Below are 27,511 nucleotides of genomic sequence, written 5' to 3'. Positions count from 1 at the left end.
GGAGGAGGACCCCAGGCTCGCCGGATCCGGGGCGGACTCAGGTGGGGCGGGGGCGGACTCAGATGGGTGTGAAGGCCGGAAAGAAAGTCCAGCCCCTGGGAGGATCCTGGACTGCCTTTTTAAATCTCTGCTTCTCACCTCGCGGGCGGGGTCTTCATCCTCTTGATGTCTGGGGTTGGGTTCCCAGGCGGATTTGGAGAAGTGAAAGTCACCAGGGGCCGGGCCTGTCCCAGCTCGTGACCCCGCGCTTCGCCCTCTTGATACGGATTTCTAGACCCTAGCTCTATGGCCACGCTGAGCTCACTGCTATTGACCGCGCTGCTCTGGGTCCCTGTAGGAAGCCTGACCTGCTACGGGGACTCGGGGCAGCCTGTGGACTGGTGAGTGCGCCGGCGCCCACTATTCCCTCAGAGCTGCACTGGGGCTTGCTTGCTGCACTCCTAGGAGAAAACAGGTTCCTCCCCTTCTTCCTCCATTCTGTCCGTCCCCCAACCTATAGGTTCGTCGTTTACAAGCTGCCGGCCCACACAGGGTCGAGAGATGCGACGCAGAACGGGCTGCGGTACAAGTACTTTGACGAATACTCAGAGGGCTGGCGCGACGGCGTGGGGTTCATCAATAGCACCACCGGGGCCGTGGGCCGCAGCCTGCTGCCTCTGTACCGAAACAACAACAGCCAGGTGATGACGCCTCCGCCGAACCTGGGGTGGGACTCTAGGGTGGGCCTGACCTGAGGGAACCTTCACGTTGCCCCTGTCCATCTTCCCCAGCTCGCCTTTGTGCTCTACAATGACCAACCGCCGAAATCCAGCGAGTCTAAGGACTCTTCCAGTCGTGGGCACACGAAGGGTGAGGCCACATTGGGGGCCGGGGGAGGGTTTTGGTTTCCCTATGCATCTTCTTCAGCTAATTCCTGACCTGTCTGGGGCTGAGGGTGAGCTGCTCTGGCAGGCCCTGGATATCTGTTTTCCTATCTTAAATCAATGTGGTCCTTCCTCTGAACTATAAGAACTGATGGCTGTGGAAACTGAGTTCAGCAGTGGTCCTGACACTCGTTGCCCACTGCCCGCTGGTCCTGCAGCCCAGGCCCCCTACAAGTTGAGTGTTCTGGTTGCACATGTGCTTGTTTCGATGTCTCAAGCAGTCCCCTCCCCCCATCAACTCCAATTTCTGGTTCAGGTGTGCTGCTCCTGGACCAAGAAGGGGGCTTCTGGTTGATCCACAGCGTTCCGAACTTCCCTCCACATGCCTCCTCTGCTGCATACAGCTGGCCTCCTGGTGCCCAAAAATATGGGCAGACTCTGATCTGTGTATCTTTTCCTCTCACCCAGTTCCTGGATATCAGTGAGTAAAGACAGGGAGACAGGGTGAGTTCCTGATTCCCAGATCAGAATCTTAGAACAGTCCCTCATTTTCTTCTCCCCTTGCCCTCCAGGCAAACAGCTGACCTATACCTACCCGCTGGTGTATGACCACAGGCTGGAAGGGGACTTCGCCCAGAAATTCCCCTACCTGGAGGAGGTAGTCAAGGGCCATCACGTTCGCCAGGGACCGTGGAACAGCAGTGTAACACTCACATCAAAGAAAGGAGCCACATTCCAGAGCTTTGCCAAATTTGGAAACTTTGGAGATGGTGAGCCCTGAGGTTGTTGTTTGGAGAACTCTTTCTCTGCAGAGGGACTGTCTGGTGTGTCCGTGGCTATGGGCAGGTCATGGGTAGGGACTGGGACACATCTGAGTCATAATCACATGCGAGGTAAACAACCAACATACCTGTGTTCAAGTATTGGTTTCTGGCTGTGTGATACATGATTTAATCAGGGTCTCAATTTATCTGTCTGAAAAATGGGAATAGTAATGGTATCTACTTGAAAGGACTGCTGTGTGCAAAGTGATACATATAAAGCATTTAGTAAGGGCTATTACTCTTAATGTTATAATCCTCCGGATAGCCAGGAATTGACAACTGAGGAAACAGCTCAGAGAGGGGAAGTGGCCTAGGGAAACCCTAGCATTGATCCTGACCCTGTCCATGCCCTCTTGCCATTTTCTGCAGACCTGTACTCTGGCTGGCTGGCGGAAGCCCTTGGCAGTACCCTGCAGGTCCAATTCTGGCAAAGATCTTCTGGTATCCTGCCCTCCAACTGCTCAGGGGCCCAGCATGTATTTGACGTGACTCAGACAGCCTTCCCTGGGCCAGCTGGGCCAGCCTTCAATGCCACAGAAGACCACTCCAAGTGGTGTGTAACCCCAAAAGGGCCCTGGGCCTGTGTGGGTGACATGAATCGGAACCAAAGAGAGGAGCACCGGGGTGGGGGCACTCTGTGTGCCCAGATGCTCTGGAAGGCCTTCAAGCCTCTGGTGAAGGCCTGGGAGCCCTGTGAAAAGAAGAGCAGGGCCTTCTCTCTAGGAAGCCCAGCAGGACATATAAGAGCTAAGGTTCAGGGGCCAATGTGGACTTGAGTTTGAATCTATTTTGTCCCTTCCTATTTGTTTGGCCTTAATCATGTGCCTTAATCTGTGACTCAGTCTACTCATCTGTATAATGGGAATCATAACACCTTACTCAGAATTGTTGCATAATAAAAATAAATTAGTAAATGAGACTGTTAATCTTTCTTCAGCTGGGTACTGGGACTCTGAACAGCATTGCAGCTTGCTCAGCGTCTGGGGGCAGCTGGCACATAGGTGAGACACAGGATAGGACCACAAGTAAGGGGCCACCCAAGACCTACTTTATGGTAACTAGGACTGGAGGAAGTTTCACCCCTTAACAAGCACACAGGCAAGGGGGTGGAAACAGGATGTCCTGCCTTGCTAGGGGAGGAGGGGCGAGCTCCAGAAAGCTCACACAGCAGGGGCGCACTTTATTTATATGTGTACATATGTATACAGGCGGCTGTACAGCACGGGGCCAGCGGCTCCCACTGCTATGGGCCTGGGGGCATGGGGCAGGGCGCCCCTTTTTTGGTCGGGCCTACTGAGGGCACAGCTTCAGTAGGGCACCGAGAGGTCGGCCCCACCTCAGGCTTGGTGGTCGGGCCCGGCAGGGAAGCAGGTGGGGCTGGGGGCCCGGCACTGCTGGGCACATTTTTTGTTGGGACTTGGGAGGGGGTCTGGGAGTCTGGGGAGAGCTTGGGAGAGGCAGGTTTGGAACGAGGCCCGCTCAGCGTGGTCCGCTCCTCCACCACCTCCAGCACCCAGCGCTCCCGGCCCCGGAGGGCCTCAGGTGGGGGAGGCGCCAGGGGTGCAGATTCGGGCAATGCCTTGGAGTCCGCACTCGGGGTACGCACACTCGGGGGCTGAGACACCTCAGCTTTTGCCCCAGGCCGTACGGGCTCTACGACAATGGGCACCGGGGGCGTGCCTGCTTCGCCGGAGCTGCTGCGCCGGCCGGTCTCGTGTTCCTGCACCGGGCTCAGCGCGGACTTGGCCACGGCCCTGGCCGTCCCGCCCGTCCCGTCCTCGGTCTGCACGCTCTGGTGTCGCGCGCCGCTGGTGTCCCGCTCCAGGGTCCGACCCCCAGGGGTCGTCGCGCGGGGCGGGGTGCAGGCCTCGGCGCCACCTGGGGACTCTTTCTCCTTACTTGATGCCAGCGGCCTGGGGGCGCCCTCGGGCAGCAGCGGGTCCGCGCCCACGCTCAGGGGCGACTCCTGGCGGCCCAGGCGGCGGACGGCGACCTGCCGGGGCGCGCCGAGCCCCTCGATAGGGGGCGTCTCGCCGTCCGATTCTGCGAGGCTATGCAGCGCTAGCTCGCCGTGGAAGTCCTTGCGGAAATCCGGGTGGCCCACCTCGAGGCTGTGTTTGCGCAGCGCGCCCTTCTTGTCGGCGCCCAGCGAGGCTCCCAGCTTCTCCGCCGACTGCACCCGTTTGAGGAGCGGCGAGCGAGGGGGCTCGGCACTCTTCGGGCGCGGGCGCACCACCGGCGGCGACGAGTGCAGCTTGGCCGGGAAGCTCTGCGTGGTGTGCGAGCTGCCCACCGTGTGGCCCGGCAGCGGGGGCGGCGACGCCTGTGTCGGGGACGGTGTGTGCGCCAGCGGCGACAGCGGGATGTTGCCTGCCGACTTGCAGCGCGCAGAGCGGTACTGGCGGTGCAGCTTCGGTGACAGGCCGTGCAGCGTGCTGGGCCGGATGTGGTGCGACGCCGACGACGCCGGCGAGTTGGGAGTGCTCGAGGCGGGCGAGCTACTCTGGGACGAGGCGCCTGCGGGCGGGCGAGAGAGGGCAAAGAACTGGGTGGGCGCCGCCGGGGCACTGCCCCGCCCGCACACGCCGCCCGCCCCGCGCGGGCGCAGGGCCTACCTAGGTAGGCGGAGTCGGGCGTGGAGCGGTAGCTGTGGGTGGGTGAGCGAGCCGGCAGGCCGTGCGTGGGAGAGCCGGGCAAGCTGTCGCTGGACGACAGCGAGCGGTTCAACGACGACAGCGAGCGGCTAGTGTGCAGCAGGTTCGACTGCTTCGTGATCTTGCGGAAGAGGGAGCTGCGCTTCTTGCTGGAGGACAAGGAAGGAACCAGTTTCCCTGGACCAGACTCTAGAGCTCCCAGCTCTTCCCACTCCAGGGCCTCAAGGCACCTCCTGGAACCACCCACCCAATCTGGACCCTCCCTCTTCAACAACAACACGTTGGAGACTGGAGAACTTCCCTTATCGCGGTCCCACTTGGCTCCTCCCACCTCAGCCTACCCATTGCATTTTGACCACTCACAATCCAAGCTAGAAACATCCTTCCAAACAGAACCAACCTATTCTGGCCCGCCCACTTTTCTAGCCCCTCCCGCTCCAGTTAAACCCACCTATCAGGGCAGGAAGAATTTCACTGGGCTCAACCTGACGAATCTCACTCCAATCCCCACTCACTGCTTGTCCAGGCCAAACCCGCTGATCAAACAGAAAACTCTCCTGGCTCCACCTACCTCTCCTAACTCTGCTTTATTTGTAAGGGAAGAAATTATTTCTACTGTCCTGGTATGATCTTCCCAGGTAGAAATCTCTTCTCCTGGCTCCTCCCAGTCGCTTAAATGCAAACCCCAAAGCAGGGTCATCTCTTGCACGGTGCCCTCTTGGTCCATATCCGCTGGCTACGCTCTACTCCCAGAGTTTTGGAGCTTGGCACATCTTCCTTTCCCAACTCCTCCCACTTTCTCAGCCCCGCCTTCTGTCCATTCATTATTGCTCTTCACTCGGTGGCGCCCAGGTGGCGCGAGTGGTAAAGAACCCGCCTGCCAATGCAGGAGACTGGGTCGGGAAGATCCCCTGGAGAAGGGCATGGCAACCAACTCCAGTATTCTGACTGGAGAATCCCATGGACAGAGGAGTCTGGCGGGCTACAGTCCATTGGGTCCCAAAGAGTCAGACACGACTGAAGCGACTTAGCACACACGCACAGTGGCCCCGGCCCCCTTTCCTGAGCACAACTTCCATTCCCGTGAAATATGCCTTCTGTCCTCTCCTATACCTATCCCACATAAGTCCTGGCCATAGCTCAAAAACTGGACTGCTCCAGAGGGGCTGCAGTTTATAGCCCCGCCCACTGCACTTGGCCCCACCCACCTCTCCTGACCCTCCTTGGCAGAGGGCCGCTTGTTTCTCCGAGCCATTTTGGCCTTGTAGCTGCTGCGCCTTGCAGGGCCGATACGGATGGAGGTATTTTCGAAGGGCGTTGTGGTAACGGCCACTTTATTGCCACTCTGGGGTTAGAAAGGGGGAAAGTTCTCTGCTGGAGGCTGTTCTGGCAACTCCAGCTCCCCGGGACCTCCCTCACCCTTCACTCCCTTCCACTCCCCCGACAGTTCACTTTTTCCCCATAGACTCACCTTAAGGATCAGCTCAACGACCTCAGGATGTACCATGCCATGCACCGGCTCCCCGTTCACGTGGGTGATGAGGTCCCCGGCACAGAGCCCTGCCTCCTGGGCTGGGCCCCCCTCCTCCACGTGCTGGGGACAGGGAAGCCCACAGGGGCAGGATTAACAAGATTGGTAACAAGGAAGTCTCCCTAAGCTTATGTTGCAGACACCTAACTCTGCAGGCACGGTAATCATAATACCGAGGGAAATAACAATCATTCTCGCCAGTTTACAAATGAAGAAACTGAGAGTCAGAGAGGAAAGTGACGGGGTGCGGGGGTGTCACAGAGGAGTCTCATTCAGGCTGCCTAGTTCCGGAGTTTGAGCTGTCCCTCATCCCTTGGAGCAGGGGTGGGGAGTGCGGTGGGGGGTGGAATTCTCTCTCCCCAACCCCACTGTAGAATACAGGCTCATCCGTGACTGCTCACCCAAACAATGTGGTGTACACTGTAGACATCTGAGTCACCCATGTAGACGCGGATGGCACGCAGTGTGAAGCCATACTTCTTGCCCGAGCGTTGGATGGTGATGGGGGAGCGAAGCCCACTGACAGCCGGCGAGTAGTCCCGGCTGGGTGAGGAGTCCCGTGAGGATGGGTTGGAGGAGAGAGATCGCGGGGACATGGGGCTAGCCAAAGGTGAGCTCCCATGGGGGTCCACTGCAGACACAGACCCATAGCCAGAGGTCAGGGCATACAGACACAGCTCTCCCCGTGTCTGCTCCTCCCTCCTCCCAAGTGAAAGTCCCAGGGCTCTCATTGGCCCATCCCGGAGCAAATCACTGTGGGCCGGGAAAACGCACCAATGGGGGCAGCCCATCCCCTGCCAGGTTGGACCCAGCGTCACCTGCAGGGATCATGACAGACAAGGCAGTGGCAGAGGCTGACTTGATGACTTTGCCCCCGGTTCGAGAAGGCCGCTTCTCTACTGCGGGATCTCCTGATAGCTGCTGGTGCCGCGCTCGGCGCAGAACCAGGTCATTGGTGGCTCTGGGGCCTGATGGGTCCCCATCCTTAGAGGGTGGGCAGAGGTCGCCTGGGCGGTCAGCTGCAACAGAGCAGGTGTGTTAGGGGGTCAGTCCAAGGTCATAGTCTTCTTAAATGGTGTTCCCTCTACATGCAATGTTCTTCCCACCTCTCTCCCTTGCTGGATTGTGAATCTCATAAGAGCAGGTACCCTATACATCTGGAACAGCTCCTGACACAGAGAACTGCTTAAACACATTTGTTGACTGACTGAGCGTGGGATAGGGGTCATGTTGATGAGAATCCCAGGTTGGAGTGTGAAGAGTACAGGAAAACTAGCATAAGCAGTAACCAGGTTCATTGAATGTTCATATATGGCCCCTGGGGAATTGGGGAAGGCGGCAGGAGGGGGGCACTTACTGGCCTCCGAGTCCCCGACGCTGGGGGTGCCATCCCCTGGAGGTGTCTCTTTGGCGGCCCGCGCATCCAGCGAGCCTGGGGGATCGGAGCTGGGCCGGGGAGGCCTGCGCAGCCGAGCCTCATCCTCTTCCTCTTGGGGGGTGCTGAAGCGACTGGGCTCCAGCAGCGCTGAGAAACGGCGGCGGGCGCCCAACGGGGGACTAGCCTCCCCCTCCAAGAAGCTGGCCTCAGATGCTGAGAAGCGCTTGCTGCGCAAAGGGGGCGTTGTCAGAGGAGTTACTCCCCTTCGGGCCCCGCCCCCAAACCCACCTCTGCCCTTGCTCACATCTCCGGGGAGCCCCCTCTCCAGGTCTTCTCACGCAGGGTCAGGCCACCCAGGCCCTCCCGCTTGCTGGTCACCTTCTCCTCTGGGCCCTTGGCGCTCGGCTCCCGCTTGCTGGTCCCCGCTGCCGCCACGGGGGTCTTGGGCTCGTGCTGCGACAGCTGCTCCATACTGCTATACACCTGCAAGTGGTAGTGGAGGAAAGTCCAACCCCCAGGTTCTGCCTTCCCTCCTGAACCAGTGAACTTCCCGCTACTGTTGTTCAGTCGCTCAGTCGTGTCCAAGTATTTGTGACCCCATGGACTGCAGCATGCTAGGCTTCCCTGTCCTTCACTGTCTCCTGGAGTTTGCTCAGACTCATGTCCATTGAGTCGATTATGCCAACCAACTATCTCATCCTCTGCCTCGCTACTGGAGCCTGCCAAACTAAGCTCCATCTTAGTAAAGCTGGGTCCTGCCCATTCCTGGACCGAGCCCGACCACCCACAATTCTTCAGTTCTGGCCCTACCCCACGAAATGAGGCTCTGACATATTCTAGATGCCTCCCTGCCCAAGCCGTAAATAATCTCACCTCTCCAAGTCTCATCCAGTTATGCGCACCCTCTCCCAAGCTAGGTCGTGCACCCCCTACACTGTATGTGTGTTCAGTCGTGTCCGATTCTTTGTGACCCCCGCTACATGCTGTTCCTCAAAATGAAACAGTGCCCAGCCTCGCCACGGCCTAGCTCCGCCCTCACTGCTCAATCTCTCCATTCCCAGGTCCTGACCCCGTCCGGTCCAGACTAGCCGCTCCTCCTGTCGGTCATTTCTATACTGTTCAGGTTCCCATTAGATTCCACTCAATGCCGAAGGCATCTTCCCTGGTAGGAGGAACGTTGTAGGTAAAGCGTCTGCCTACAATGCAGGAGAGCCGGGTTCAATCCCTGGGTCGAGAAGATCTCCTGGAGAAGGAACCCACTCCAGTATTCTTGCCTGGAAAATCCCATGAGCGGAGGAACCTGGAAGGCTATAGTCCATGGGGTCGCAAAGAGTCGGACACGACTGAGCGACTTCATTCACTTTAACGCCGAACGCCACGTCTAAGACTATGGTGCTTCCCCCCACCCCACCCCCTCTGCCACTAGCCTCATCACTCAGATCCTCACTCCTTCTGTAAATTCTCTAGTCTGAGACCTTAGGTCTGTGTGCCTGCTCCCCACAGCCTCCTGAGCCCCTGCCCACTTCAAGCCCACCTCCATTCCCTACCTCAACACCTGCCCCGCCCTCCCCCGGGCTAGCCCCACCCCTACCCCTCAATTTGGCCCACCTTGCTGAAGCGCGGGGAGCAGGAGGAGAACTGACGGATCTCCACAGGCTCCTCCTCCGTGGTGTCATCCTCATCGTAGGAGTTCACGTGGTGATACCTGTCTGAGCGGGCTGGGGTGGAGGTGTGGATAGTGACCGCGGGCACGTCCACTCCTCAAATCACACTCCCACGAAAGTCAGGTCTAGGTCCCACAAGCCCTTCTCCTTACTAGTAATTGATTCAGACCCCGCCCCCATGCTGAGTCCCAGTCCCACTTTCTCCAGGGCTACATGTAGCCCCGCCTCCATAAAGCCACACCCCCAGACTCCACCTGTGGTGCTCTCCACCCTGGCTCTGCCTCCGCCAGCCCAGGCCCTTGCCTTGTCTGGGTCCTAGCACCACCTGGTAATCCAGGCTCACTCCCAATGTTAGAATTTACTCCGGTTCAGGCTCCACCCCTACCCCAACCGCCTTTCTTCTCTGAGCCCCGCCCCTCTGCCAAGCCACGCCCCCGGAACGACCTCAGCCCTCTTCTCTGTTCTAGCTGGCTAGTCTCCTACCCAACTGGGTTCCAGACCAGGCCATACCCAAGGGCCCCCTCAAAGGATTCCACCCGCTGTCCCCGCTCACTGTCGAAGTAGCTGGTGTCATCTTCGGACTCCAGATGGGGGATGAACTCGGCCTTCTGCCTCAGCAATCCTGTCCAATCCAGGTCTCGAAAGAAACTGTGCTGCTTCACCTCAAAGGCACCGCCTGGGGAGGAAGGAATGGGCTGGATCAGGGAAGGAATTTAAGCGACAGCTATGGCTAGCCCTGGAGAAGGCAATGGCACCCCACTCCGGTCCTCTTGCCTGGAAAATCCCAAGGATGGAGGAGCCTGGTAGGCTGCAGTCCATGGGGTCGCTAAGAGTCGGACATGACTGAGCTACTTCACTTTCAGTTTTCACTTTCATGCATTGGAGAAGGCCATGGCAACCCACTCCAGTGTTCTTGCCTGGAGAATACCAGGGATGGGGGAGCCTGGTAGGCTGCCGTCTATGGGGTTGCACAGAGTCGGACATGACTGAAGTGACTTAGCAGCAGCAGCAGCAGCATGGCTAACCCAGGGCTTCCCTGTTGACTTAGACTGTAAAGAATCTGCCTGCAATGCAGGAGACCCAGGTTCAATCCCTGGATCAGGAAGATCTCCTGGAAAAAGGCATGGCTACCCATGCCAGTATTCTTGCCTGGATAATTCCATGAACAGAGGAACCTGTTGAGCTACAGTCCATGGGGTCGCAAAGAGTCAGACACGACTGCACAGCTAACACTTACGGCTAGCCCAGTAGCCCAGCTCACCCATTTTCCCGCCCAGAGACACAGCACTGGAAGCCCTGCTTTGGACAACAGACACCACCACCCACCCACCCCTGCCTCAGCCCATATTCACTGAACAGTAGACCCCCCTACCTGCACCAAGACGGATCAAGGGATTAGTCTGCAGGAGGCTGGATATCAGGTGCTGGGCATCCGTGGGTAGGGCCTCCTCCCCTTCGGGCCACAGGATGTCGTCTGCAGAGCAAGGTGTGGGGTGGGGTTTGCTTTTAGGTCCTCAAGGTCTTTGGCCCTCCCTCGTTTCCATGCCCCCTGCCTGCCCACCGCGGAGGCACGCACCACTGATGACCTGTCCAAAGAGCTCTTCAGGAGTGTCTCCAAAGAAGGGCACACAGCCCACCAGGAACTCGTAGAGAATGATGCCCATGGCCCACCAGTCCACCGGCTTGCCGTATCCCTGACGCAGGATGACCTCGGGTGCGATGTACTCTGGGGTCCCACACACCTGGGGGCAGGCGGTCAGCCTATGCCCTGACCACAGGAGGGGCCTCCTGGGGGAGCGGCGCCCCCCCATGCAAGGCCCGGGGCCCACACAGTCCTGCCAGGTCACTCCACCCATGGTGACCCCAACACACGCACACACACCTGTTTGTCCAGGAATTCCCGGGCATCCTTCTCGATGTGGCCTTCATAGAGGTTGGTGGTGAGGCTCATGAGCCCCATCTTTGAGAGGCCAAAATCCGTGAGTTTGATGTGCCCCATGGAGGTGATAAGGAGGCTGCAGAAACAAACTGGGGTCTTAGAGGTGAGGACCGTCCTCCTCACTCCTGGCCGTTCTGTGCCAGGGCTCCCCTAACCCCCAAGCACCAGGGACGGAGAGATAGCAAAGGTCAAGGCTCACTTGTCAGGCTTGAGGTCGCGGTGCACGATGCCGTAGTTATGCAAGTACTCCAGTGCCAGCACTGTCTCAGCAAAGTACATGCGGGCCATCTCCACAGGCAGTGCCCCAATGTTCTTCAGCAGGGTGGCGCAGTCCCCCCCTGGGGGTGAAGGAATGGATGCATGTGAAGAGGGAGGCAACCCGGGCCCAGAGTTGAGCACTCAGCAGGCAGCATAGTACCAAGTTCTCATCTCACATGGCCCCCATTTTACAGCTAAGGAAAACTGAGGCTCAGAAAGGGGTCTCCCTCTCCCCAGCTTATGCTGGGAGTGCCCTCTGCCAGGCTTCTCTTGTCCTCTTAGCCATCCTCCAAAGTCAGCATAATCAGTTGATTTTACACAGGAAGGGATTGGTTTACACCCATGCTCAGAGAGAGGTTGGGTCAGGCAGGGAGTTGATGGTGGAGGAAAGTTTGGTTGGGACTGAGGCTGCCTGTTTATGAACGGAGTCTGGGAGAATGGACCCTGGTCTGGAGTCCGAGCCTTGAAGGTCTGAGGTTTTAAAATATAAATTATTTTGCCCTGCCAGATTTACTGTCAGCAGCATTCATAATTTAGTCTCCCTCAGCTTCCATTTCTCCTTTTTCTCACAAGGGTCAGATTTCCTTCCAGGTTTAGCTGCTGGGTCAGCATGTAACCCATGACGTTTCCCTCTTTTTTCACAAAGATTGCTAAGCTCATAGTTTGTAAACTGGGATCTGTTTGATGGTAACCTCACTATATCAAGGCCTGTTTCATTTTATTTATTTTTGGCCATGCCATGTGGCTTATGAGATCTTAGTTCCCCTAGCAGGGACAGAGCCCATGCCACTTGCAGTAGAAGTGTAGAGTCCTAACCATGGACAACCAGGGAATTCCCTGTCAAGCCCTGTTTAGTGGGAAGTGCACAGGTGGTAGAACAGACCCAAGAGATGGAGAGATTACTAATGACATAATTTGAGCACCTAGATAAAGCCATTCCTGAAGTTGACATTTATTTTTTTTAACCACAAGTTGATAAATTTCTCTCTTTCCTAATTTTCCCTGAAGCTAGATTTACCTCAGTGTCAGAAACTGATTAATCAGACCTTCTGAGGGTGGGCCCAGGAATCTGAATCTGGCCATAACCCCAGGTAATCCCTACACACATTATGCAGAAAACAGTGCCCATGGCCTCCTTGATCTCTGTGTCTCTTGTTGCCATCCTCACTATGTGAAACAACCTTTTTCCTTTTAACTTATTTTTCTTATTTATTGTGTGTCTATACAGTTTTATTGTATGTCTATTCCCTTCGTGAGGGAAAGGTGTGTCTGTCCAGGTCTCCACTGTGTCACCAGCAAAGCATGTGACATGAAGGAGATGATGAAGGGATATCTGTTCAGTGACTTAATGGTCAATTAAGACTTAGAGGTGGCACAGCTGTAGCCCTATGAGATCATGTGTGTAACTATAGTACTTCTGTGTTTGGAAGATGCATGAATGAATATTTGGGATGGTTAGATAAACAGATGAAAAACATATATATCGGTGACTGGATGATTGGATGGACGGTAAAGGGATGGATAAACTGATGGATTAATTGTGAATAAGTAGATGGAGTTAGACTGCTAACTAGATAAAATGAGATATCTGCAAGAGTGGAGGTTTGGATGAATGAATACAAATAAGAAGAGTAAATAGATGGATGGAAAGAGGGATGGGTGGATGATAGATTAATAAATAGGTAAATAGATATTGGTGGATAGATGGATGTTAAGTAAGTAGGTGAATAAACAGATGGGTGAATGAATGCTTAGATATAGAAAAAGAGGGATGGATGGAAAACACATGTATGACACAATGAACCCTAATATAATTTAGTTAATAATAAGGTACAGTATTTGTTCATCAATTGTAACCGATGTTTCACACTAATTCAAGATGCAAATGGCAGAGGAAACAGAGCAGGAGGGGAGTGAATACCTGGGAACTCGCTGAGCTTTCCAGTCAGTCTTTCTATAAACCTAAAACTGCCCTAAAAAATGAAGTCTATTACTCTTTCTAATAGATGTGGGGGCTTCCCTGGGGTCCAGTGGTTAGGAGTCTGCCTGCCAGTGCAGGGGACACAGGTTCAATCCCTGGTCTGGGAAAATCCCACATGACATGAGGCAACTAAGCTGGTGTTCCACAACTACTGAGTCAGCACTCTAGAGACCTCGAGCTGAAACTACTGAAGCCCAAATGCCGCTGCTGAAACCCTAGTGCCTACAGCCCGCGCTCTAGAGAAGAGGCGCTGCAATGAGGAGGCAAAGCACTGCAATGAAGAGTAGTCCCCACTTGCCCAACCAGAGAAAGCCCACAGCAACGAAGACCCAGCACGGTAAAAAATAGATAAATCTTTAAAAATACATGTAATATAATATTGTAAATCAACTATACTTGAACAAAATAAATAAAGATGTAATGGATAAACAGATACATGGATGGACAAATAGACGGGTAACTGGATGGATAGACGGAGAGATGGCATGTAGATATACGGATAGAAAAATGGAAGGATTAGCAAATGAACAGATGAAAGGAAGGAGGATAGATGGATGGATAATGGAATGGATGTACCCATACTGAGAGAAATTAAAACAGATAAATCGGGCTTCCCTGGTGGTCCAGTGGTTAAAAATTCGCCTGCCAACGCAGGGGATGCATGTTTGATCCCTGGTCAGGGAAGATCCCACCTGCCGCAGAGCAGCTAACTTGGTGTGCCATAACTACTGAGCCTAAGTGCTCTAGAGTCTGTACCCCGCAACAACAGAAGCCACCCCAATGAGAAGCTCATGCACTGCAACTAGAGAGTAGCCCCTGCCTGCTGCAACTAGAGAAAACCCACACTGGGCAATGAAGAACCAGCCCAGCCACAAATAAATAAATTTTTAAAAAAGAAAACAGACATATCAATAGATGACTGGGTAGAAATAAACAGATGGAATGTTTGAACAATGACTGGATGAATAAATGGGTGGAAAAACTGAACACACAGGTGGATGGTCAACATGGTGACTGGGGTTCCGGCAGGCCACCCCTAGCGGCCATCCCCTCATCTTCCCCACAGCCCTGCAGGCACCCACACCTTCCACATATTCCATGACCATGCAGAGGTGGCGCCGGGTCTCAAACGAGCAGAACATCCCGACCACAAAGGGGTTCTCAGCAAACGTGAGGATGTCGCGCTCCACGAAGGCCTGCTGGATTTGGTTGCGCAGGATCAGGTTCTGCTTGTTGATCTTCTTCATCGCGAAGCGCTGTCTTGTTTCCCGGTGCCGCACCAGGTAGACGGCGCTGCAGGGGGAGAGAGCGAGGACCGGCCGTCACCTCCGAGACACCCGGCCTCCGCCACCCTCCCCCCGCCAGAGCCCCGGGTGGCTCACCCGTAGGCACCATTGCTTATGAGCTTTATGGTCTCAAAGTCATTCTCTCCAGGTGGTTTCTTAGCCTTGGTGCTGCGGCCCTGCAAAGGAAAGATGGAGATGACCGCATCATCATCATCGTCATCATCATGAGACTGAGACTCTTGGTATTCCACTTAACACATGGGGAAATTGAGGCACAAAGTCGATGAATGAGTCCTTCATCCAAGTTCCACAGTGAGGGAGTAACAAATTCAGAACTTAAACCCAAGGCTGACAGTGAAGTCATATAACTAACTTCTCTTCATTAGGAAAGAAACCTAAAATGGCTAATCATCCTAATATATAAAGAGCTCCCAGAAATCAACAATAAGATTAACAACTGAAGAGAAAAAATACGCAAGATATGTAAACTAGAGTTAGAGCTGTTAACCATGTGAAAAAAATGTTGAACATCACAAATAATGACAGATAGGCAAGCTGAAACTACTCCAAGATAACATTTTTCACACAGTAGATTGACAGAAAAAAAAATATCCAAAAGCCTGGCACACTCTGTGGGCAAAGCTGTGTGGAAACAGATACTTTTATACCTTGCTGTTGGGAGTATAAATTGGCACAGTCTCAATTAAAGGTACTTGGTGTATATCAGAATTACAAATGCATGCTTCCTTTAATTCAGCAATTTTCACTTTAAAAAAGTTTTTTTACACTTTTGAATTCATGCTATAGATATGCTTTCACATGTGAAAAATGACACACAGGCACAGAGGCTGGAACGGGGAGCTCCACATCTGGTGGCAGGGTCTGGGGAAGGGGGGCAGGGGCCATGTCAGGCTGCAAAAGTGGCAAGAAGAAGCCCCTAAAGCAGCCCAAGAAGCAAGCCAAGGAGATGGATGAGGAAGATAAGACATTCAGGCAGAAGCAGAAGGAGGAGCGGAAGAAATCTGAGGAGATAAAAGCAAAGGCCGCGAGGAAAGGCCCCCTGGCCACCGGTGGAACTAAGAAATCTGGCAAAAAGTAAGCTGTTCCTTGTGCCTGAGGCAACGATGACCCTTAGCTCCATTCCTGTTTAAACACCTGGATTCCCTGCCATAATATGTATTGCCACCGATAGCTAGAATGAAGTGTTGTCTTGGAACATATGTACATTTAGGAATGAACTTTTGTAAAAAAAAAAAATGACAGACACATTTTCTTACTTATTGCAAGATTGGAAATAATCCATACATAGGAAATTGATTAAATAAAATATGAGGGGATATAATATAAAGGAATATTGTATTACTATTTTGTTGTTGTTTGTTAGTTTGTTTTTGGCCATACTGTGTGGTACACAGGATCTTAGTTCCTGAACCAGGGATTGAACCGATGCTCCCTGTAGTGGAAGCACAGAGTCTTAACCACTGGACTGCCAGGGAAGTCCTTTACCACTGTTTTCTTTTTTTTTTTAATGAAAAATATTTCTGTACACTTATTCAGAAAGTTCTCCAAAGTATTTTATTAAATGGGGGCAGAAACAAGGAACTATATGTACTGTATGATTTTATGTAAAAAGAGGGGCAAAATATAATTATATTTGAGGCAATATGGGTATGGGGGACACGAGTGGGTATAAAATTTTTCACTGTATACCATTTATAAAAATAATTTTTATTTTTCATAGGGACAAGAGATTTATTACATTAACAGTTCACAAAAAGATCTATAAGGTTTAAAAATATTGAACTTCTATGTTCCTTAGAATGTAGCCCAAAAAAGTTTGACAGAAACGTTGGCAGAACTACAAAGAGAAATTACTCAAAACAAACTTAACACATCTCCCTCAGAAACTATCAAATCAATCTGGCGAAAAGAAAACTGAATAGGAAGATGGAAGATTTTAATCACTCAATTAACAAGTTTGATTGAATGGAATTACAAAATATCCTACAAACAACAATTAAAGATAAATACCTTTTCAGAGTTTTAGATTTTTGAGTGATGTCATTCCATTACCTATTCAAAAAATTAAATAGCATATAATGGTATGATGAGATTTTTTAAAATACAGGACAGATGTGTGTGTGTATGTATGTGAAACAAAGGACACAAACCCAAATGCTTTCAGGGACCAGGCATACCAGGTGAGAGGCATGGGTGACTAGGGTGTAGGTAACCCCATATCATAGGCCAGCCCCCATTCAATGCCAGCTGGTTCCATCACAGTGTTGTTAGAACTTTTGATTCTTTTCAAAAAGGCACAAACCCAGATTTTAACTTTAATCTTCTGATTTCTATATTTTGTTTCACACTTTTGAAAACACTAGGCAGCTCAGAGAAAACACAGGCATGGCCGTTATGGCGGGTAACCTCCACCAGATATGTGAAACATCTACCAAAGTGAGGTTGGCCTGTGGGTGGAATTAAGTAAGTGTTACTACACTGAGTTGTTAACACACAGAGACACTCAACCTATTCAAAAGTCCATACAGATTTCTTCAAGAAATTACATATAGTTACCATGTGACCCAGAAATTTCACTCCTAGGTATATACCTAAAAAAACTGAGACAGTTGTTCAAACAAATACTCGTACACAAATATTCATAGCAGCACTATTCACACAATAGCTAAAAGGTGTGAACAACCCAAAGGTCCATCAATGAACAATGGATAAACAAAATATGGCATATATTATTCAGCCACGAAAAGCAATGAAGCACTGATTCATGCTATAGCATGGATAAGCCTTGAAAACATTATGCCAGGCACCAAAGGCCACAGAGTGAATAATTCCATTTATATGAAATCTCCAGACCCAGCAAATCCATAGAGACAGAAAGATCTGGAAAGCAGATCAGTGGTTGCCAGGGGCTGTGGGGGAGGGAGGGGACGGAGAGAAACTACTTCAAGGGTACAAGGTTTCCTTTTGGTATGATGAAAATGTTTAGGGGCTAGATGGTGGAAATGGCCTCACAATGCAGTAAATAACAATGAATTGTTCATTTAAAACTTGTTTAAATGTATGTTTTATGTTATGCATATTTAATCATGAAAAGAAAAATGCCTGTGGAGGAAGAGCTATTATTAATCCATTTTACAGATGGAGAAACTGAGGCTCAGAGCGGGGACCAAGAGATTCGCTCAGCCTGAGGACAAAGAGCCAGGAGGTGAGCCCCAACCAGTAGGGCCAGACAAGAACGTTGTCCACTGGACCTCCAGCCCTTACCTCAGAAAGGTCATCCTGCTCAGGTGTGTTAGAGCCGCCACTGTCTTGTTCCTCCAGATGCACCACATCTACGAAGGGAATGGGAGTGAGTCAAGGCCTGGGACCCAGTCAGCTCACCCAGAGTCCCCAGCACCGACCAGTCAGCACCTGGAAAGGGGTCACGGGTAAGGCCCAGCTGGCGGATGATGTAGCGGGGGATGTCTGTCTTGACAAGGTGGCCCTCCTTAGCATGGCCCTCAGCCGCCTCCAGCAAGTGGTAGAACTCCTCGGGGTTGAATTCCTAAGGCAAGGCAGGGTGCGTTCAGGGTGACCTCCAAGGTGCCCTAGCCGGCCTCCCACCCCCAGCACCTCCTCCCCTGCCCATGCCCAGCCCCCTTACCAGGCATTCCAGCAGCCTGGCTGGACGTGAGATGATAATAAGCAGCTTCTTCACCAGCTGAGTGACGAAGGCCACCTCTAAGCTCTCGGAACGTTCATAGGCCTGGGATGTGGAGCACAGTGGGGGTGGGGTTCACATGTGCCTTTCCAGGCCAGGCTTCTCTTCCATCCCCACAGGAAGGGACAATACTGCTGCTATTGTCCCATTTTACAGGTGAGAAAACTCAGGCCACATGGTAAAAATCATCATTATTGTTATAGTAAACATGGTCCTAAAATGTTCAGTCATTCAATTTATCTTCAAAGCAATTCTACAATCCAGACCAAATTAAAAATCCCTCTGCTTAGCATCCTCTCTCCTCGGATCTCTCCATGGCTCCCTAATTCTCCTCTTTTAAGTCTCTGCTTAGTTATCAATTCCTCATGGAGACTTGCCCTGACCCCATCCAATTCTTGTTTTCTATCAAACAGGCCATATATTAATTTATCTATCATGCCCATCGAAGTCAATACTACGTATGGTCTTAGTTTCCCAACCAGAGATTGAACCGAGCTGGGTTCCAGCAGTGAAAGCACAGAGTTCTAACCACTGGACTGCCAGGGAAGTCTCAGTAAAATTTAAATAAGGACAGGATCCCAGAGGGCTAAGTCAAGCCATACTGGAAACTGAATCAAAAGAAAAAGCGTAGAGTGGGCCCAGGTTCAATCCCTGGTTGGGGAACTAAGATCTCTCAAGTTGTGTGGTGCAGCCAAAAAAAGAAAAAGTGGTGTAATCTTTATATGTTTTTATGTTTTTCAAATGATTAGTGGTTTTAATAAAAATACTATTGATTAGCTTGTTTCCATTAAAACCAGGAAAGTAAAATTATAGAAAATTTTGGTTTAATTATAAAATATTTAAACTTAACATTAAGTTTTAACATATTTTCTTTTCAACTTATTCAATAATTAATGTTCTAAAGCGGAAAAAAAAAAAATCACCTGCTCCATTCTACTCTCAGTCCTAATGTCACCCAAGAAGGCAGCATTTGAGTAAACACCTGACAGAGGTGAGCAAAGTTAAATTGTTTCCTGGGGTGGGGTAGGGATAAATTGGGAGACTGGTACTGACGTGCTTTCTGTATGCTCAGTCACTTCAGTCGTGTCCAACTCTCTGCAACCCTATGAACCGTAGCCCACCAGGATCCTCTGTCCATGGGACTCTCCAACCAAGAATATTGGAAGGGGTGGCCATGCCCTTCTCCACGGGATCCTCCCAACCCAGGGATAGAACTCAAGTCTCTTATGTCTCCTGCATTAGCAAGCAGGTTCTTTACCACTAGTGCCACCAGGGAAACCCCATGTATAAAACAGATAACTAATAAGAACCTACTGTATAGAACAGGGAACTCTACTCAATACTCTGTAATGACCTATATGGGAAAACAATCTAAAAGTGTATATATGTGTATATGTATAACAGATTCAATTTGCTGTACACCTGAAACTAACACAACATTATACATCAACTATACTCCAATAAAAATTAATTAAAACAGTGGGGAAAAAAATAAAAGAAAATTTGTTTGGCCGAGCCACGCTGCCTGTGAGATCTTAGTTCCCCGACCGGGAATCGAACTGGCGTCCCCTGCTTGGAAGCTGAGTCTTAACCACTGGATCGCCAGAGAAGTTTCAAGAAACTTAAAATATTAATATTACTGTCAATATCACCATGTGATATTGTGAAAATCTTGGTATAACAATATAGTGATTTTGATCAAGACAAAAGGTGCATTTTGTGGAAAAAAATTAATTCCTACTTCCTCCATTAGATCTAGAGTAGGGATCTAGTCTTTCTCCTCCATTCTTCAGTCCTCGGCTCCACACCAGCCACTTGGCACATGTTAGGCGCCCCCTGAATGGATGTGGCGTGAAGGAAAGGATAGGGACATTGGGCCAGATTTGGGGGTTCAGAGCCCTCGGTGCACTCACGTCCTGCAGCAGCTTCTCCAGATTTTCCTGCAGTTCGTAGAAGTAGACGGTGGTAATGAGGCCGTCGCGGGACTTGGTCAGGCAGTCTCGAGCCAGCTCGATGATCTGGTGGTGGATGAAGCTGAGAACGCCGTCGGCCAGCGGCAGCACGCTGTCAGGTTCGTAAGCGCGGGCGAAGTCGCGCAGCTTCTCTTCCATCTGCGCGGTGGCCTGCGGGAGGGAGGGAGGCAAGGCGGGGATGCCCGCGCGGGGCTTGGCCCCGAGGTTGTTTCTGCCAAGAGCCTGCGCGCCGCGGCGCCGGCCACCAGGGGGCGCGCGGAGCTAAGGTGAGCGAGGGCTCCGGCCGCCCCGCTTCCCTGCGGCCGCCCCCGGCCTCGCCTCACCTTCGGGAACCTCTCCTTGTAGACGTGGTTCATCATCACGATTTCGTTGTCGTAGGAGGAGGGGGATCGCCCGGGACTGCGGAGAGAGAAGCCCATCGCGTCCAGCCCCTTCCCTCCCAAACTGCAGAGGAGCGTCTCGCAGGGCACCAGCCCCCAGACCCACCAGGCTGTTCATGGAGGGGGAGGCAGACCCACCTGAGGCTCCGCGAGCGAGGCCGCACGGCAGGGGAGCGGCGGCCGCCATCCTCGTCGGTGATGCTCTCGCTGCTGCCGAAGTGTTTGGAGAGGAAGTGGAGCTCATCCACGGTGGGCTGGTAGGGCAGCTGGTGCAGACGCTCCTGGGAGGAGCAGGAAGACTGGGGGGAGGGGCAGGGCCGGGGTCAGGTCACCACGGTCCCCCCACAGCTCGGGACCCTGGCCTGGGACTCCCGCGGCTGGCGGGCCACTGAGCAAGGCCAGAATCTGGACCTTATGATCCTTGGATCCCAAGGCTCAGCTTGGGATTCCTGGCGACAGACAGGGGAGCAGGGACACAGATGAGAACAGGGACACAGACATGAGTGTGGCCCGAGAGAGCCAGTGAAAACCCAAGTCAAGTCACATACACCTCCTCTGTTCAGAACTCTCCATGGCTCCCACCTTACTACTGGTGAATGCCTAAGTCCTCTCCGTAGCCCACAAGGTCTTGCAAGATCTAACCCTGTCTGCCATCACCTCCTCCCACTCTCACCTCCCCCTACCCCCGCCCCCCCCCACACCCAACCTGCTCTGCGCCAGCTGCACAGGCCTCCTTGATGGCCTTTGAACAAGCCAGGCACACTCCTGCTTCGGGGCCTTTGCACTGACCGTTCCCTCTGTCTCTCACACATCTACTATGGATCACTCCTCCAAGTCTTCGCTTTAAAGTCACATTTCAGGCATCCTCCTCTGACCACACCCATCATTCTCTCTGGTTTCCCCAACTCGCTTCTTGCTGACTTCTTGTCTCCTGACTTACTACTGTACATCTTATGACTTATTTGTTATTACTCTCTGCTCCTCCAGAGCAGGAACTCGGTTCTGCTTAGTCCCTGGTCTGGGCATGGCATGCAGTTGGGGCAATCACAGGCCCAGACATCAGTGGAGAAACACAAAGACAGCCACCTGATTCTGCTGGCAGAATGATCTTTTTCCACATGACATCACTCACTTTCCTGCTTAAAACTCCCCATCCCATCATTGCCTATTAAAATGATCTTCTCAGTGCACATCATCTATGACATGCATGCCTGTGTGCTAGGTCACTTCAGTCATGTCTGATCCTTTGTGACCCTATGGACTGTAGCCCGCCTGGCTCCTCTGTCCTCGGGATTCTCCAGAAAAGAATACTGGAGTGGGTTGCTGTGCCCTCCTCCAGGGGATCTTCCTGACCCAGGGATGGAACCTGCATATCCAACATTGCAGGCAGATTCTTTATTGCTGAGCCACGGGGGGAGCCCAATATTTGACATTCAGAATCATAATTTCAAATATTAATAGTTCAGACTAAAATTTTAATATAATTTAATATAAAACAAAAAAAACTTTCTCTGGCTTCCCACATTTAGAATAAAATCCACCTTGCCACCCTGGCCAAGAAGCCACAGCGTGAGTGTTGCTGCCTGCGTCACCTCCATTCTGCCACTTCCAACCCAAAGCTCCAGCCACACAGGCTATTTTCAACTTTCCCAATGTGTGAAGTTCTCTGTTGCCACAAGAGTCTGCACATGCTGTTCCCCCTTCCTGGAACACTCTTCCCTCTCTTCTTCCATCTGCCAAACCCCTGCTGATCCTTTGTCTTGGCTTCAGTGCCACCTCTTCCAGGAAACCTTCCTTGGCCCTCCCTCCAGCTTAGTCAGGTGCCTCCCCTCTGCTGTCATCACCTTGCCTTATGCTACCCTCATCACAGCTCTGACCTCTCCAGCATCCCAAGTTGTGAATGCCTTCTTACATATCTGACTCCTCCCATGAGGGCTCTGTGAATCCTTGGGCCCTGGTCCAGCTTGTAGAGCCCCATCTGCCACATGAAAGTCATGTGATAAATGTCTGCTGAGCATTATACCAATGTATGGACAAGTGAACCAGAGAGACAGGTCTGAAAGGAGGCAGATGGAGAGAGAGACTTTGTGCATTGCGGTGGGTGAGCAAATGGTTCCAGGTGAAGGATGTGGCCTGACCCTAGCCAGCTGCAGACACTTGGGCAAGTGGCTTAACACATGAGCCTTAATGTCATTTATCTGTAAACTGAGTCCACGGTGAGTAGGATCCCCAAAAAGATATATTGAAGGTGGAGAACAGGACCTTGGAAGAGACTTGGAACATGAAGAGATGGACAGGTGACACGTTTGGAGAACTAGAGAAACCCAAAGCTTTTACGGAAGCTAGTCCAGTAGGCCCCGTGCAGCTCCCACCCACCAGCCCCGCCTGCCACACTCACCGAGACAGTGGAGCTGGGTGTGTTGGTGCCATAGCCAGATGAAGGGAGTGAAGCCAGAGACCAACGGCGTCCGTCCGCCCTGGAACCCAGCCAACCTGCTCAGAGGCTGCCAGGCCCCATCAGTCCCCCCCACTCCTTAGGGTGTGAGAGAAGCCTCTGACCATGGCCAGGGTTGGGGGGGGAGGGTGGGAGGATACATCTATGCTCTGAGATCCCGGAAGGCCCTCAGGGTTAAGGAGGTAAAGAAGAAATCTACCAGCCAGGCACCCAGGACCTGCAGCAAAGATTAGTCACCTCTGCTCCTTCCATGACCCTCATCCTCAAGCCAAACAAGCCCCCAAAATAAAAAGTCCACTCAAGGAAATCATCCCAGAGGGATCCCAAAAGATGACCCCTAGAGGAGTGCCTCCGAGAAAATTCTCAGAGGAAGATCATTTGAGTCTTTTCAGAGAAGAAACTTCCCTTCCTCATAAGCACGTACACACTGACACGGGAACCCATAGACACAATCACTTTTATGGCCACATCCAATCCTGTTACTAGTACGGTTGAGTTCACACACTGAAAGTCACACACATTCACACTACGTGACTCTTCAGCATAGATACTCACAGGCATTCACTAGCTTGTGTATGTGTGTGTGTGCCCTAAGTCGCTTCAGTTGTGTCCAACTCTTCGCAGCCCCATGGGCTGTAGCCCGCTAGGCTCCTCTGTTCATGGGATTCTCTGGACAAGAATACTGGGGTGGGTTGCCATTCTCTTCTCCAGGGGATCTTCCAGACCCAGGGATTGAATCTGGGTCTCCTGCATTGCAGGCAGATCTTTTACCACCTGAGCCACCAGGCAGCCCCTCACTGTCCCATTTGTGGACCCAAATATCACATGTTTCCAGGCTAACACACAATTACACATGCAAAATGAGACATACACTCACAAAGACACAAACGCAGAGACCTGGTGCTCACACTCTGACATATACAGACACACTCCCCCACACACTCTAGTCTGTCACATTAACATGACACACATTGAAGACACCCTCATGCACTCAGTCACACATTCAAATTCTCACAGAGCTACACACTCATTCACACTCCCACACAAATTACACATTCACATGGAGTCACGCATGGAGGTACATGTTTCCTCAGCTATTCCCACACACATTTACAACCCTACCAGTACACGGTCACACACGTTCACTCTCACACCCATAGATCCATGCGCAGGCGTGGGCTGCCTCACGTATTCATGACCTCACAAACACACACACATCCACATCAGCACACAGATTGCACTTTCACAGGGACACACACTCCCATGAACTGGACTCCTCCTCAGGCAGTGTCCTCGCGCTGCTCACCCTCCATGTAGGTGACCACATCCGGTCCAATACTGGAACCCTTTTCTGATTCCCCATGGCCCTCAGCTGAATTCCACGGTCGAGGGGAAACCCCCACCCTCCCAAAGGAGCCAGACTCCACAGGAGTCCCCACAGTCTCCTGTGACTCCCCCCATCACCACAACTGTCACCAGCCTTTGCAGTGATCTGTGTTGCCCGCCCAAACTCAACTCCGTGGATACAGAAGGGATGCGGTTCACCCCATACCCCAGCTCCCAGAACACAGTAGCTGTTCAGACGTTTTTAGAATGAATAAATTTCGATAAAGAGATCCGCAAAACACCCTGGTGAATCCTAGACGTTTCCCCCTCAAAAATCAAAGATTCTCTCTTCCTCTCCCAATTTTGCCAAAGCTCCTCAGAAAATTCACCTCAGGAACACTCCAGAAATCCACAGGGCCTCTGGAGGGAAATCAGATTCCTCCTCTTCGGCCTTCGGGTGAAATAGCCCTAGGCTCCCTCCCCCATATCATGGACCTAGTCATTCGATGGGTAGCAAGCACTCTGAGCTTGCGCACTTCATCCCTGCTACCCTGTCCTGTTACTATGGGAACGCCTGGCCTGGAGAGCTAGGCTTGGGAGACTAAGACCCCGGGACCACAGCGCAAGCGCTTTCGCTCCGCGGCAATGGAAGCCCCGCCCCTTCCCCATTCCGAACCGGCGACTGGCCCCGCCTTCTTGTGGTCCCGCCCCTAATGCTGGGCGCCTGTTCCCGCCAGGACTTTGGGGGCACTTTGCCGGTCCCTCAGGCTCTGACTCAGATGCAGTGATGAGGGGAACAGATGGTGGCCCAGACGGTGGCTGGGGAGGGTATGGCCAGAGTTCTGGGGCGCTGGGGAGAGGGACTCACCTTCGGGAAGAGGCAAAGGAGAAATGGGCTGGGGTGTTGGGGGAGAAGTTGCGGGGGCTGTCCAGGGGGCTGCTACCTGTGACAGAAAGAGGGGGATCTTCAGGCCTGGCGTGGGAGGCAATCCCATCAGGCCTCCTGATCCTCAAAGCGGGTCCCAAACAGCAGCTTGTCTCCTCCTTAGTCTAATCTCCCCGGTGTATGAGTGGGCCACTTCCCTTAGCTGTGGCCCCTCCCCCTAAAAGGTTTTGGCTACAAAGTCAGCCCAGCTCCTCCCCGGGGGCTTTTTCGATCCCGCTTTTTTCTAGGGGGCCCCGCCCCTTAAGGATGGCTCCTCCTTTCTGCCCCAACCCCTTTCCAAACAAGCTCCTCCGGGGCCTCCGCCCACAAATGCCGGTCCCCGTGCGGAACCGCCGAGCCCACACAAGGATGGCCCCTCCCCTTGTCCAATCCAGGCCCTCAGTGTCCAGACTCTGGACCACCCCTCCTGTGGCATGGACACACTCCCCTCCTATGGCCCTGCCTCCTCTAGTCTGGCCCGCAAACCCATCACCTGTCTTACCCAGGTGTCCTGGCAGGGGGGAGTGGGGTCGCGGCAGCGTGGGTGAAGTGCTGGTCAGGATGAGGCTTTTCCGGTTACTGGTGCGGCAGCTGCGGGGAAGGCGAGGCAGGGAGCCGGACCCGGCCGTAGCCGAGTTTGAGGGTTCGACCCATCACCTTCCCATCTCAGATCCCTTCCACCTGTCTCCCAGCCGAGTGGGTGCTCGAATGTGCCCCCAAAGGACTGCTCAGAGGAGGAGGCAGTGGAGGACTGTGTATGGGAGAGGATGCATATGTGGTGTGTTGGTGCAAGCCTCCTGGTGTGGATGGATCACGTGTGACCATGTATGGGGTGCTAGTCATGTCCACGTGATACCAGTGGAGATTCTCGTTTCTATATGTCTTTGGGTCTTTGCGTGACATTTGCTGTGTGGATCCAGGTGTGGCACCAGGTGTGTGAGTTCAGCACTGGGACCACTCGAGTGTGACATCATATGTGACAGTCCTTGAGTTTATCTTGTGTGACGTGACCTGTGGCTTTGTGTGTCTGTCTGACACAGTCTGTCTAGCCACTTGTCCATGACTAGATGTGCCACTGTGGGCTGTAAATTGTACCTCATGCATGATTTCTGCTGTGTCTATACTTTTGTGTAGCAGTCTGAGTCTGTATGAGACACTGTCCTTGTGTCCGAGTGTGATATTCACCATGTGTGTCCACGTATGGCATCTAAACGGGTGTGACACATCATATGGACGATCTATACATCTATATGTGTGTGTTTGACATCCTGTGACACTGGGCACGTCTGAGCACGCCACCGTGTGTGACACAGATGAAAATGTGTGGAAATCTGTGATACCGTGTGTGTCTCCGACTCTCGGGTCATTCTGTCATCTGTGTGCCACAGTATGTGACATGCTTAGGTGATATCGTATATTGTGACATTGCACAGATGTCATTGCCACATATGTGTCTCTGTGCATCTCAGATGGCACAGTCGTGTGTGTGAGTATCACCACACAAGTGACATCTTCCTGGGTGTATGCTGCACTGTGCCTGCAGACTTATTTGTGTGACTCTGGGAGGGTCCCTGTGTGTCTGTGCATGCCTCTGACCTATGGCCACTGTATGGCTGGGAACTCGCGGCGACTCCGGGTGTATCTGGGACACTAGGGCTGTTGTGTGTATATGTGTGTATGACATCATGTCCTGCGTGACGCTGTGTGTCACTATTTTTCATACGAGGCTGTGTTCTTTGGGAGGGGCGGTTGGGCTATAATAAAAGCCCCCCCTTTCATTCTGCACCTCAGGATCCCAGCTTCCAAAGTGGGACCCTTCAGCCCCTCCACTCCCTTCACCCCCCGCCCAGAGCAGTGACTGAGCATATTTGCGCGGCCAAAGCACGCGGCATGGCGGTGGGGGGAGGCCAGGCTGGGGCTATTGTTCTGAGGGTGCTAAGCCCCCCACCCTCCCATTCTTCCCCTACTCTCGCCCCCCCACCCCCGCCGCCCCGGCTGCGGGAGCCCGCAGCACCAGCAGACAAAGGCGCCGCAATCCCCCACCAGGCGCAGCCCCCTCCCCCCGCGTCGGTCCTTTCTAGCGTGCAGTCCCCCCCAGTCTCGGCCCACACTGCCCCCCATTTAGCCCCAACCCCGGCAGGAAGGCTCAGCGCGGGCACCTCTGGCGCAGCTGGACCGGGTGCAGCATCCCGGGCCCCGCCCTGCAGCAGCAGCAGGAGGGCGGCTTTGGGGGAAGGGCCGGGTCAGGGTCTGAGGGATCGGGGGTCTACCTCTTGGTCCGGCGGAACATACTGCCGCCAGGAAAGGAGGGCATCGAGAAATTGGAAAGCGCGATCCAGAGAGAGTCAGACAT

General features: G+C 52.8%; 2 protein-coding genes and 1 pseudogene across 3 annotated transcripts; 2 read left to right on the top strand and 1 right to left on the bottom strand.

The window, feature by feature from the left end:
• Positions 1 to 115: 115 nt before the first annotated feature.
• On the top strand, positions 116 to 2,604 carry DNASE2 (deoxyribonuclease 2, lysosomal). Its single transcript, XM_055431537.2, has 6 exons — positions 116 to 380; positions 500 to 680; positions 771 to 849; positions 1,180 to 1,344; positions 1,436 to 1,633; positions 2,057 to 2,604. The coding sequence occupies exons 1-6, from the start codon at positions 286 to 288 to the stop codon at positions 2,461 to 2,463; spliced, it is 1,125 nt and encodes a 374-aa protein (XP_055287512.2). The 5' UTR covers positions 116 to 285; the 3' UTR covers positions 2,464 to 2,604.
• On the bottom strand, positions 2,595 to 27,511 carry MAST1 (microtubule associated serine/threonine kinase 1). Of its 2 annotated transcripts, none has more exons than XM_088839046.1 (26): positions 27,429 to 27,511; positions 25,661 to 25,749; positions 25,102 to 25,177; positions 22,851 to 22,929; positions 20,591 to 20,751; positions 20,396 to 20,471; positions 20,013 to 20,222; positions 18,043 to 18,144; positions 17,811 to 17,943; positions 17,664 to 17,731; positions 14,475 to 14,554; positions 14,177 to 14,385; positions 11,053 to 11,191; positions 10,797 to 10,929; positions 10,491 to 10,656; positions 10,287 to 10,388; positions 9,468 to 9,590; positions 8,859 to 8,968; positions 7,555 to 7,733; positions 7,230 to 7,477; positions 6,691 to 6,891; positions 6,274 to 6,503; positions 5,813 to 5,935; positions 5,550 to 5,686; positions 4,303 to 4,490; positions 2,595 to 4,204 (listed from the first exon to the last, which is right to left on the bottom strand). In XM_088839046.1, exons 1-26 carry the CDS (start codon positions 27,509 to 27,511, stop codon positions 2,931 to 2,933), a joined length of 4,719 nt encoding a protein of 1,572 aa, XP_088695172.1. In that variant the 3' UTR covers positions 2,595 to 2,930. The 2 variants fall into 2 exon arrangements, with proteins under 2 accessions (XP_088695172.1, XP_088695171.1); XM_088839045.1 differs by lacking the exon at positions 27,429 to 27,511 and adding an exon at positions 25,934 to 26,061.
• Positions 15,283 to 15,477, top strand: LOC148777157 (translation machinery-associated protein 7 pseudogene; annotated as a pseudogene).

This window comes from Moschus berezovskii, chromosome 8 (assembly GCF_049115385.1).
Source record: "Moschus berezovskii isolate FMDL1 chromosome 8, NW_MosBer_1.0, whole genome shotgun sequence".
Taxonomy (NCBI): domain Eukaryota; kingdom Metazoa; phylum Chordata; class Mammalia; order Artiodactyla; family Moschidae; genus Moschus; species Moschus berezovskii.
This window is presented reverse-complemented; position numbering and strand designations above follow the sequence as displayed.

What these genes read in the sequence shown, in the direction of transcription:
- DNASE2 (XM_055431537.2), top strand. Translation starts at nt 286, where the DNA reads ATGGCCACGCTGAGCTCACTGCTATTGACCGCGCTGCTCTGGGTCCCT. An exon ending in TCGGGGCAGCCTGTGGACTG is followed by an intron (nt 381 to 499) that starts GTGAGTGCGCCG and finishes CCCAACCTATAG; the next exon opens with GTTCGTCGTTTACAAGCTGC. An exon ending in ATTTGGAAACTTTGGAGATG is followed by an intron (nt 1,634 to 2,056) that starts GTGAGCCCTGAG and finishes CATTTTCTGCAG; the next exon opens with ACCTGTACTCTGGCTGGCTG.
- MAST1 (XM_088839045.1), bottom strand. Translation starts at nt 26,061, where the DNA reads ATGTCACGCAAAGACCCAAAGACATATAGAAACGAGAATCTCCACTGG. An exon ending in CCCCCTGCCAGGACACCTGG is followed by an intron (nt 25,178 to 25,660) that starts GTAAGACAGGTG and finishes TTTCTGTCACAG; the next exon opens with GTAGCAGCCCCCTGGACAGC. An exon ending in CACCCAGCTCCACTGTCTCG is followed by an intron (nt 20,752 to 22,850) that starts GTGAGTGTGGCA and finishes CCCTCCCCCCAG; the next exon opens with TCTTCCTGCTCCTCCCAGGA.